The following is a 12,889-nucleotide window of genomic DNA, read 5'->3' on the forward strand; positions in this document are numbered from 1 at the left end:
TACACTGCAATACTGATCTTAATAAGTATATACATTTGTGATGGAGATGAAGATAAAATAATGTCATTGATTTGAGTCACTTCTCAATTTTAGGCATCTTTTACAGAAATCATTTTTAAATTCTGTGCTTTGACTTAAAAAAAGATATTTCAGAAAAAAATCATTACTTCCATTTTTTTCTAACCTTTTCCAATCTGGAAGAGTCTTCCTATAAATAGAATCAAGGGGCAACACCTGCTGACGGCCTTGGGTTTCATCGTAGATACGACGTGCAGCATCAGTAGTCAGGGTGACAACACAATCCATATCACTTGCCAGATGCCAAGAAATAACCATTGCAGCTCTATCATCTTCAATTTGTGCCAGGTGTGCAATCTACAACACATTTTTTAAAAAATCAAGTATAAAACTCTAAATGCAAAAAGATTTGATATTAAGTATTTTAAAAGTCTAAGTCTCAGGAGCAAAAAAACACTTCTCTGAAATACTCATATGAACTAATAAAAAATGATCAAACTGTAAAAACTTACTGGTTGAGTAGTAAACTGTCTATTATGCTGTTACATTTTGGAAAAACTGTTCCACAGATTAAACTCCAATAAATATTGCAAATGAGCAAATAAAAGTGTTTGGAATATTATCAGCTAATTAATGATGTGGTTTTTTTTTTCACATTTAGTATCTCTACTATTGGGAATGTATTTTAAATAAGTTCCCATAAAATACACTTACCGCATTTTCAGACTATAAGACGCACTGGGCCATAAGACATACCTGGGTTTTAGAGTAGGAAAATAGGAAAAAAAAAACACCCCTGCTCCACCGCCACCCCCCAACCCCACCAGGTACTCTACGTTAGGACTGTAAGGCACACACCCATTTTCCTCCCAAATTGTAGGGGGGGGGGGGGCGGGGGGTGCACATCTTATAACCTGAAAAATATGGTAAATAATATACACATACAATAAATGGAGTTTTAAGATTCAATTAAACACAAATATAGTTCTATATCAGACCGTCCTAAGTAGGTATTTTACTCCAATGCCATAGTATTTCAGAATACAAATCTAAATGTCACAAATAAGAATCATTTCCTCTGCTTATACAAACACTTTGGAGCTTAGGCTGAATAGCTACCTTCCTACTTACAAACACTTTAGTCATAAACATTCTTGACCAAAGTCCAACGGGGTTGAAATTTTGTGGCCAATTTAAAAACCTTATTCACTGCTGGTCATCTACCCTTTCTTCTTACCTGACCTGGTGGCAAAAACCTGCCCTAGCAATGAGAAGGTTGTCTGTCAGTCTTAGAAACATCATGTCTACCCCTGTACTCTAATTCTCTTGAAGTTACTGGAAAAAGGTAAGGAAACATACATGCAAAGGAACTGGCACATGTAAATAAAAATGTTCTAGCAGGCAAAAGAAGGATTAGTAGTGGCAAATCAAACTCGGTGACCTCATTCTATTTTTGACTGCAAGTGCTAGGTCAGACAGGTATCCATTTTGTGACTGTTCACAATCACCCTAACCTTCTAACTGTGGTAATTAATTCTAAGTGAAGATATGACTGGAATCTCTCAGCAGACCCCTTAACACTATACTTTCTCCTTAAGCTTTCAGGCAATACAAAGTATTATTTTTTAAATTTTTTCAAAAAACTAATCCTTTCTAAGACATGCACTCACTTTTTTAAAGCTGTGTAACACATACAGTGTTCTGTTCATTTAAGCTTTAACTACTTTTTCAGTTTCAGTCTACCCTAGCTATTTCCTTCCTCCCCCTCCCTCCTCTTCCTCCTCTCTCTCCCTCTCTCCCTCTCTCTCTCTCCCCACCCAGGGACATTTTTTATTACTTTCAGAGATGAAGGAAATGAGAGAGGAAGGGAGAGACATGTCGATGTGAGAGAGCAGCATTGATTGGTTGTCTCCCATACACACCTAGACTAGGAGTTGTATGCACCCTTACTAGGGATGGATAACCTAGGGAGGGATAACCTAGGTACATGCCCAGACCAGGAAGTGAGGCCACAACCTTTTGGTTTTGACAATGCTCCAACGAGGCCACACTGGCCAGGGCTACCCTAGCTATTTTCATGGATGCTAGTAATTCTTCCTCAGGGATGGGAGATGAACGGAATATAGATGGGATTTCAGGATATTTGTAAATAAGAAAGCAACACTAAAAAATCCAAGTTAATGGAGGTAGTCACCAGGTTAAAAATAAATACACTGTAAATCTCCCAGACAAGGTAAAAGCTAAAGGGTTCATCATCACCAAGCCCTTATTATATAAAATGTTAAAGGGACTTAATCAAGAAAAAGGTCAAAACTATGAACAGTAAAATGACAACAAACTCACCACTATCAACCAATCTAAAAAACAAAACCAGAAACAAACTAAGCAAACAACCAGAAGAGGAACAAAATCATAGATATGGAGATCATATGGAGGGTTATCAGTGGGGAAGGAGAAAGAGGAGAATGGGGGAATGGGTAGAGGGATTAAGAAGCGTAATTGGTAGGTACAAAATGGATGGGGAGATTAAGAATAGCATAGGAAATAGAGAAGCCAAAGAACTTATATGCATGACCCATAGACATGAACTAACCAGGGGGGTTCTGGAGGGAAAGGAGTTATCAGGTGGAGAAGGGCGAAGTGGAAAACAATTGAGACAACTATAATAGAATAATCAATAAAATATACTTAGACATTAAAAAAATTTCCCCCTGATTTTCAAGACGTGATGAGAAACATCTGAATAGAAGACTTAAAAAAAATTATTTTGTATTTTGGTAAAAATCTTACACAATTACCAAGTGGAATGTTAGTACCTAAAACCAGGCTATTATAGATATCAATATGCTTAGAATCATAGGATTACTTCTTTCTATAAAGACTACTTCTTTCTAGAAATTCTCTAAATTGAGCCTTGGCTGGTGTAGCTCAGTGGATTGAGTGCAGGCCTGTGAACCAAAGGGTCACCGGTTTAATTCCCAGTCCAGGGCACATGTCTAGGTTGTAGGCCAGGTCTCCAGTAAGGGGCGTGTGAGAGGCAACCACACACTGATGTTTCTCTCCCTCTCTTTCTTCTTCCCTTCCCCTCTCTCTAAAAATAAATAAATAAAATCTTTAAAAAGAATTCTATAAATTGATTCTGAGGAATAACAATTTAAAACATTGTAAACTATAAACTGTTTCCCAGTTTATAAATTTATATTCTTAATTTTCCAATTATAATTAGAGTTTGGATAATAATGTAACACAGTTTTGGTAATAAACACTGCTACACACTTTTAGAGTAACCATTATTCCCTATTTTCAGTGTGTAATTTGCTTGTGATGTACAGAACCATTCATAAAAAAACTACCATGGCCCTGGCTGGTGTGGCTTAGTGGATTGAGTGCCAGATTGAGAACCAAAGGGTAGCCAGCTCAAATCCCAGTCAGGGCACATTCCTGGATTGTGGGCCAGGTCCCCAGTGTGGGGGTGCTTGAGAGGAAACCACGCGTTGATATTTCTCTCCCTTTCTTTCTCCCTCCCTTGTCCTCTCTAAAAATAAATAAATAAAATCTTTAAAAACCCTACCATGGATTTGGAGTCAGAAAGACTTGTTTATGTCTAAGTTCTGCTTCTTACTAAATACACGTTGACAAGTTATTTAAGTTCTCTGAACTTTAATTTCCTCATGTAAAAATAGAAATACTATAAAAAGTTCAGAGTAGTTGTAAAAGAATGATGTTCAAAGGCAGTAAAGGATGGTACTAAACAGCACAGACTTCGGAGTCAGACTGGCTGAGGCTGAGTCTAGGCTCTGCCACTTGCTTCTTATGTAACCTCGAGCAAGTTTCAAATCTGTCTGTACCTCAGTTTCAGTTTCCTCAATTTTAAAGAGAGATAAAAGCAGAAAGCTAAGATGCATGTTAAATGGAAAAGTTTAACAAGTAAAACACACCTATGTATGTACCATAAACCTCAACACCATTAAAAACGGAAGATGTTAGGGACACCTTCTACAAGAAACGCTTTCTATAAAATAGAATGTTCAAAATTGAATAAGGTAGAACCAAAAAAGGAATAGAAAAAAAGAGAGAATGATGCTCTTTTGGCAGCAAACATGTATAAAGTTTTTGTTGTTATTTTTTTCTTAAATTCTAGGAGCATCCAAGAATTCACTCTCTAACAATATTAGACTGAGACAAATCCTGATTTTTCTTTCTTCTGTTATGTCACTGAAGTCTTGAGTCAGAGAGAAAGTTCTTGGCTAGCTATTAAGCCATATGACATGAAAACATCTCTAAGTAGACAATAAGCCTTGAATTAAGACATGTTAACAAATTCTGCTACAGCCTTCAATAGTGATAGGAATTATGGGATTAAGTATGCATTTCAGTTTTAAATTCTGCCAAATCCCTACTATGGTAATAAGAGCAAGTAAGTTGTTGGAAAAAATTAAACCATATAAAGAATTAACCATAAAAATTAAACCGTACAAATTAACACTCCTATTATAATGTCATTTTAAAACACATTTTGACAAAACAAGACAACAAAATGTACTGCCTCTTTAAAGGCTTAAATACAAACCTTTCCCAAAACATTTCCACTGCTTTTAGTATAGTTTGGAAGAGTACATGATCTTCTAGGTTTTTTCTTTAGTTCTTCCTGGTCTGATATCTTTTTTTTCAAAAGTGCTTCAATGTGTGGTACCTGTAATTCATAAAGGAAAATTAACTACAAGACCAGACTAATTAATCTTGTACCAGGCAGTCCATAATGAGAGCAAAGAAAAATTAACAATTTGGACAACTCAATAATAAAGTTACTAAAGAGGTGTTACTTTTGTATCTTGTTAAGAAATACACAACATATAACACAACTTCTCTTTGAAACTGGGTTATATACAGAGTGGGACTCAAGTAGGTTTACAGTTAAGAGTATGCAAAAGTTTTTTCTTATATTATTATTTATTAATTATTGTTTTGTTTTCTATATTAACTGTATACCTACTTTTGGCCCACCCTATACATGAAAGAATGTAAGTTTAAAATATTCTATTGTCTTTTCTTACTTTATCTCATTTTTTTTGCCACCATTTATATTATAACCTACAGTCTTTTCAATGCAGTTCACAAATTGGTGTGTTATTAATCTCACTTATTGGTGTCATTATATTACAAATACAAATTACAATTTCTTTAAAAAAAGCACTCTATCTTTTGTTAGTTCCTTTTAACATCTAGTTAGTGACCAGACTACAATCTACATATGTCTTTGTACGTAAAAACAATAGTGCCTATGACAATCCTAATAAAATATAACGGTAAAAAAAATTATAGACTAGAATTAATTTAAAAAAAATCATTCACATACACTTGGAAACTGTACCTGCTGTGTTATAGAAATGTCAATATTATGTGTTTTTAGTTCATTTCGCAACTGGGCTTCTTTTAATTTTGCTCCTTCAACTTGGCCTAAAATTAAAAACAAAAAACCCCCTGTATCAATGAGTAATAACCCCCAAAATATAGCTTTTAAAAATATTTTCAGTATTACTTTATTGTTTTCCTTTTTATGATGGACCTAAAATGAAAAATAAGTGATTCTTTTAGAAATTCAAAATAAAAACTAAAAATTTAAGAATCAAAATTAATGTGGTTAAGAGATATTATGACATTATACTAAAAACTTCAAGTACTCTTGGCTAAATTATTTAATCCTAATCCACATGACCATACATAACTGCATAAGGTTAATCTGAGAAACAAGTAACACTTTATAAAAATAATTTTTAGTGCTATGAATGATGTATTATCTCACTGCTCTACATAGTTCCTATAATCTTCTAAATAAGCTTGACATTGGATAGATAATCCAAAAGTGAGTATACTTTGATGTGTGTAGTACATATTTGTTGGTTATGGGTCAAAATTTTAACTATGAAATTAACATAAAGCCAAAAACCATAGCCAAAAAAATCTGACAAATGGAAAGAGATGACAGAGCACAACTCAGCAAATGCCTTGCCTTAATAGTATACAAACATTAAAAACTGCAGCAAACATTCCATGTATTGATAAAAAGTGAGTTGTAAATTTCTACATTAGTAATGTGCTGTCCTGTACACCTCCATAGTGTGATATACTTAAGATATTTTAAATACAGCTGTAATTGAATAACAGTAAAAATTTAAAAAAAAAAGATATTTTAAATAAAACACACAGTTCTATTACTCAAAGTAAGAATCACATTACACAACCTTCAGTGATAATGTCATCTAATATCTTTGCCAGAAGCTGGAGCTAGATATAAACATTATGTCAAAGCCTAAAAATTTCACAGATTTCTAACTTTAAAAAAAAATCTCACATTTTTTAGGTAAACAGGGTATAAATTCATTTATACCGTTACCATAATACCTAAAGTATTATAGTAAATTCATAAATTCTTATCATAATACTTCATCTTAAGTAAATCAAATGAAGAATACTGTAAACCATAATTACTACCTTTGTCGTGTTCTGCAGTTTACTTGTCTAGGAAAAGAGACAGTGTTTGTCTTTCTTCTGAAGAGAAGGTTGGTCTCAACCTTCTGCCTCATCATTCCCCAAAGCATAATTTTTATTACCTTTGAATACAAAATGACTTACACTTCATTTCATCAATAAGCTGTCTGCTGGTTTCAAATACACCTCTATAAATTTCAATAGATCGAGATAATTTATCCTTCTGTTTTGCAAACGCTAGCAGTTGTTGCTGCTTCTTAACATCTAAAAAAGAATTCAGATAATTTACTTCAAATTAAAAATTGTGATTTTTTCCAATATGTCATCTCTAAGTAACTAATAAATACAATATTAATGGAAAGCAAATCAAGGTTACCTAAAGTACCACAAACATATGAGTGTGTTGTAATCCTCTAATTTTCCTAGAAACTTACCATCAGAAAACATAAATGGTAGAATATATGATTCTAATGTTCTTGATAAAGCTGGTAGCTGAGGCTCAAATATAATAAAATATTCAGTACTATCCTTTCCAGGACTATTTTCTGCCAGCACTAGACTCTGAATAAAGAAAAAGAACAGTAACAACAACAACAAAAAGTTAAAAAGGTATTTGTCAATGTAAAAATGTTGTATCTTTCATTGTGTGTTCCAAGTAAATAGTAAATTTTAACACTGATGACCCTTAAGATTCATTAAAGGTTTTACCTTTATTTCAGACTAGAAATATCAATGGCCACTTGCATCTTGACCTGCAAAATCTTCTTGATTCCAACCTTTAAGTTGAAGCAGTGTGAAGCAGTTGATGGCGTGAAAATTATAAAAACAACCACAAAGAAATGCCCAAAGCCCAATGCTGAGTTTAAGTTACACTTGTTACCAGGGAAGTAGACCCACCAGTCCCAGGTGACCAAATAAGAGGTCCTGAAAAGCTCTAAAGATTTGTTTTTTAAAAAACTATTTTCTTCATTAATGCACACGCACAAGAACACTTTTGATATACTTTAGTTTAAGACCATAGCATACAACTAGTAAATAATGCAAATATAAATATTTATATCCTAAATGATTTTCCAGTCTTATAGTAAACAGATGCTAGCTGTTTTTTCAGACTACAATATAATTCAGAGAAATAAAACTTTAAAAAATATTAATCAATAGAACTCACTATTCTATAAAATAATAAAATTACAAATTATAGCTAACAATTCTTTTTTACAAATATAGATTAGAAGCCCACCATTAAACTGATCTCTAATCCCACTTAGCGTTTGAAAGATATTTTCAGTGTATTTACATGAATATAAACACATATAAAAATAAAATAGTGCTTGCATTTAGAAAATAGCACACATTTTATACTTTAGTAATTTGCTTTCAAGCACTTGATTTGGTTGATCAATTCCAGTGAATGCCTAGATAACAATTTTTATAATTTATGGATAGTATAGACAGATATACTACACTATGATGATCTTTCACTGGATGATGAACATTTAGTTTGTTTAAAAAATTTTAGGTATTATTTATAACATAGCAAAGAAAATATCTTTTAATACTTATGTGTTCTCTAGAATAGGTAACAAGAAATATTAATCATTAAAACAGTTTAATAGGTAGTTATCAAATTTCCTTTCAAAAGGGCTGTATCAATTTACCCTCTTACCATTAGTGTATAAAAATATTTAGTTCCTCTGATGCTGGCCAACACTTAATATCAATCAAGTATTTTTTTCTAAAAAGATGGATTAAAAACAACTAGTTGTTATTGCTTTAGCTAGCATATTTCCATGACTGGCATTGAGGTCATGCTTATTGTTTATTGGTCATTTATACTTTCTCTTCCACTTTTTGGCTGCTAATATTGTCGGTCACTTACTTGTCCACTAGATTGCATTTTTTCTTTGATTTGCAGGAAGTTTTTTTTAGGAGTTTAAAAAAAACATGCTTAATATATAATCCTGTATTATATATAGAAATATTGCTATACATATACATAGCAATATATACACAGCAATATTTCTACCCAATTTATCATCTCTAAAATTTTATTATACAATCATATAATAAATCTCGATATAACATCATTCAGTGTCAACAATTATCAATACATCACCACTGTTCTTTTTAATTCTGTTGAAGATATGTTTATGGTATATAGTTTGAACTTTTGATATAGTTAAAAATATCTCTTCCTTTATGTCTTGTTCATGGAGACCTTTCCTATTTCATAGTTTTATAGTTTGTAATCTCTGATATACTGCTTATCAAGAAAAAAGCAAACACAGGATAACAGAAATGAAGAGAACTGAAGAGTCCCAAGCTGATCCATGTACAAATGGGAATTTGGAATACAATAAACAGACAAATGCATAACAAAATGAAACTTAGATACCTCTTTCAGAAATTTCCAGATAAAGTATGCAAATAATATAAAGAATTTGAATAACACAATTAACAAACAAAAATTATGTATTCAGGTTATAACTTAAAACGCAATACAAGTTCTTTTCATGCAAATGTGAACATTTACAAATACTGGTTGTGTTCTGGGCCAGTGTTTCCTAAGTGTACCTAGTCATAAGAATCACTTGCTTATTATAAATCAGATTCCAGAGCCCTGCCCCAGACCTACTAAATCAACAAATGGGTCAGGAGCCAAGCAGCATTTGAGTTTCCTGCTTGTACAGTGTGATATTAGGAACCTCTAGTGGAAATTCTTATGTATGACATGAAGCTTAGATTCTGTATCCAGCTGTAGGGGAACTGCTTAAGTCACCATTGCAACATCAGAAAGGTGTTCAGTGGGGTTAGAAATTTGAAAAACAGGGTGGCCAGGGAAACAGGACATATGTAAATAGGAATGAGGTAAAGTGGGCTAGGAGTATTTCTCTAAAACAAACCTACTTTGAGGTTCAATAGGTCTCACCCCTTTTTTTGTTTTCCAACAAAGGTAATGTGGCTATCATTACCCAATTTTTGTTAAGAGTATAAGAAAATTTCACTTTACTCTCCATTATAATAAAAACAAAAAAACAAGTGTAAATAAAAGTATCAGCTGACACTTACTCCTAATGCCAAGAAATGAAAGGTGACATAGATACAGCTGACTGGGAAAGTCCTGCTGTCATAAGAGAATCTTGTCTCAGTATTGCCAGGTCTTTAAAATTCTTCCACATAGCCCTGGCTGGTGTGGCTCAGTGGACTGTGCACTGGCCTGCGAACCTAAGGGTCACCAGTTCGATTCCCAGTCAGGGCACATGCCTGGGTTTTGGGCCAGGTCCCCAGTAGGGGGCACATGAGAGGCAACCACACACTGGTATTTCTCTCCCTTTCTGTCTCCTTCCCTTCCCCTCTCTCTAAAAATAAATAAATAAAATCTTAAAAAATAAATAAAGTAAAATTCTCCATATATATCAGAAATGCATATCTTTATATAAAAATTCCTGAACTTTAAAAGTTAGACACTAATTAAACTGAAAATGCTATAATGGTCTGTCATTGTCAATCAACTGATATGCCTACTGTGGGCCAAGTGCAAGCTGCAGGCTCCCTGACTGTAAGCCTAATGTTTAAAACAATGGGATATATTGTGTACCTGAAACTAACATATCATACATCAACTATAATTTTTTAAAAAGTGGTGTTAAAAACTGGATTAGATATAAACCTGACCAAAAAGTACACAAGGTGCCTCTTCAAATTTATTGGTACAAGAATTATTAAAATACACCAAGAAATTCAGTTAATGAATTTGAAAATAATAAAAAATAAAATTCAGACAAATCAAAAATTAAATGCATAAGAATACTGGAGCTAGCACTGTGAATATAATCTTTCCTCTTGCCCCAATATAAACAAAGTCCCAATAAAAGACAAACTAAAGAAAAATATTTATATATAAAAGAGCATGAATATCTTTAATAAAAAATTAAGAAGAAAATGATGAACATTATATAAGAAAAGAGTCAAGGGACAATCCTACAAAGATCATAAACATGAAAAATATTCAACCCTACTAGTAAATAACAAAGAAAAAATATATTTTTTAAATATAGGAAGTCGGTTAGAATTTTAAAAACTTCATATTCAGGGCAGGTGATATTATAAGGGTGTACACACACTTTTGGTGGGCATATAAACTGAAGAGCAATTGGCAGTAACTACCAAAAGGCTCTACCTCCAATTTACTTCTAGCAACTTCTTAAGGAAATAATAAGATATATGCAAAAGGATAAACATAAAAGAAAGCTGATGGAAGCACTGTTGATAAAATAAGCTTTGGGAAAAAAATTTTCACTTAGGATCGATCAAATAAATTATAATCACCAATACAATGATTTAGGTTTGTATTTACTGATGAAGAAATATATCAAAGGTGTGTTAAATAGGAAAAGATTTTTATAAAAGCAATGTTCTATTATATTAATGAACCATATATATAAATCATATACACACAGGGTATCCATGCAGTGTTAGTGTTTATACAGAAAAGTCTGGAAGTTATACACTAAATTGCTAATCATCATTATCCCTAAAAAGTGATAATATAGTGATTATTTTTGAGTTTTTGCATTGTGTATTTTTCATAAGTAAAACTATTTCCATTTTGGAAGAAAGTAACAAAGATAAACTTACTAAATTTTTCTATGATATGTACACATTTTACAGGCTATGTTTTATTCTGTTTCTATCCACACAATGGTAGCTTTTCAAAGAAACACAAATATATACAGAAATCTTATCTACCAAAAGACATAAAAATTACCGTGATTTCAGCTGAACCTTTCACAAAGGGAAACTCAAGCGTTCTAACTTTCCCCGTAAAGAGTGGTGTATCAATGTCTTCCTCATTAGAACCTTTGATGGTAGCTATTACAGTGCCGACCAAATCAATTCCAGTCTGGTTGTTGAAGTCATCCTTAAAGCAAACAACGGAAAATAACTAATTAGAAGAACTGGTAAGATTAAACCCAGAGAAGGATATGTACAAACCAGAAATATGACATATTTATAGAGCCCCAAATATTAAATGATCCTGGTCCTTATTCCAAACACAGAATTCAATTCTCAGATTAAGTGTCCTGTGGGCAGAAAATTATCCCAGAAACCCTGAAAGAACCAGCAGCTTCTAGCTAATACAATGGCTCCTAACTTTGTATATTAAAAGGACTCTGATTTAAAATTTTCACCTTTTTATGTACTTTTACATCTCTTGATCTGGGGAAGAGAAGTTAAGAATGACTCACTTGTCTACGACAGGAAAATAAACTGAAAGGAATTAAGTATCCCACTAGCAGATTTTTCCATAAAGGTGATGTCCTACTACTGTATTTTACCTGTTTTTGTTAATATTCACAGCAATTTTATTGCTGCTTACTCTGCAGGTAATCAGAAGTTCTCAGTAAGGAGGAGCTCATTATGCTTGGTTATCAGAACAGATCTCTTAAAAGGAATGATTTAATTACCTACTTCTGTCCCCTCAGTGAAAATGTACATGGAAGAATCAATTTACTTGATACATGTTTAATAAATACATGAAATAGGAGATTTAAAGAGGATATGTTAGGAGAGGAAGGCAGATTTTTGCATTTTTGAATCAGTTCTACTTAGTATAGCTGAATATATTTTATGTTAGGCATTCTCTATTTGTATTCAGAGATGTTTACATTTCATTCATCTGCACAAATTTTCCCATATAACTATTTTGCACCCTAAAATTAAAAACAATTTTTGCTGCCTTTTGCAATTCTGGAAGTAAATGAACATTACCGTGATAATAAGATGTAAATCTCTAACCAGGGTCCTATTGGCAACTGAGTGATCATTTGAAACAGCTGGCGTAGCTGGCTGAATTTTAGGTACTAACTTCACAGGTTGATTAGGTTGAATGTCAACTATAATCTTTCAAAACAAAAGAAGCATTCTGATTAACAATACATATTGACAGTTTAGAATTCAAGAGTTAAGAGAAGAAATGATAGCATATACTAAATGAAATGTTACTTTTAAAAATTTATTTCCATTAATCTCTTAAATAAACTATTTAAAACTCAAGAAAAAAGGTGTATCAGACAGGTAATTAAAAAATATTTAGTACACCGCCATTTATTAAATGGAGATTATATATGTTAAAACTACCTCAAGCTTCATTACCTAGAATTCTAGTATATGAAATATTAATTGAAAAATTTTCATGTATGGTTGTAGGACTTATCTTACTATGATATACACTAAAATGCTTACTAACCGAATCTTTGATATAAAAGAGAGATGGAAAAAGTAACTTCTGCATCAGATCATATTAACATAATTAAAATATATTCTATTCTAATGGTCCTGAAAATTGCATTATTTATACTTTGCATTCAGTAATTAATTC

The 12,889-nt window shown here is 32.5% G+C and overlaps 1 protein-coding gene across 1 annotated transcript in view; it reads right to left on the minus strand.

The window, feature by feature from the left end:
• The window catches only part of SMCHD1 (structural maintenance of chromosomes flexible hinge domain containing 1), a 139,777-nt gene that overhangs the window by 23,392 nt on the left and 103,496 nt on the right, over positions 1-12,889 (minus strand). The window contains exons 36-42 of the mRNA XM_024580150.3: positions 12,280-12,411; positions 11,276-11,428; positions 6,942-7,068; positions 6,652-6,771; positions 5,390-5,475; positions 4,589-4,711; positions 185-375 (exon numbers count right to left, since the gene is read on the minus strand). Coding sequence (XP_024435918.2) covers positions 185-375; positions 4,589-4,711; positions 5,390-5,475; positions 6,652-6,771; positions 6,942-7,068; positions 11,276-11,428; positions 12,280-12,411 — 932 coding nt within the window. The remainder of the gene's footprint in view (positions 1-184; positions 376-4,588; positions 4,712-5,389; positions 5,476-6,651; positions 6,772-6,941; positions 7,069-11,275; positions 11,429-12,279; positions 12,412-12,889) is intronic.

Source organism: Desmodus rotundus, chromosome 10, assembly GCF_022682495.2.
Source record: "Desmodus rotundus isolate HL8 chromosome 10, HLdesRot8A.1, whole genome shotgun sequence".
NCBI classification, from domain to species: Eukaryota; Metazoa; Chordata; class Mammalia; order Chiroptera; family Phyllostomidae; genus Desmodus; species Desmodus rotundus.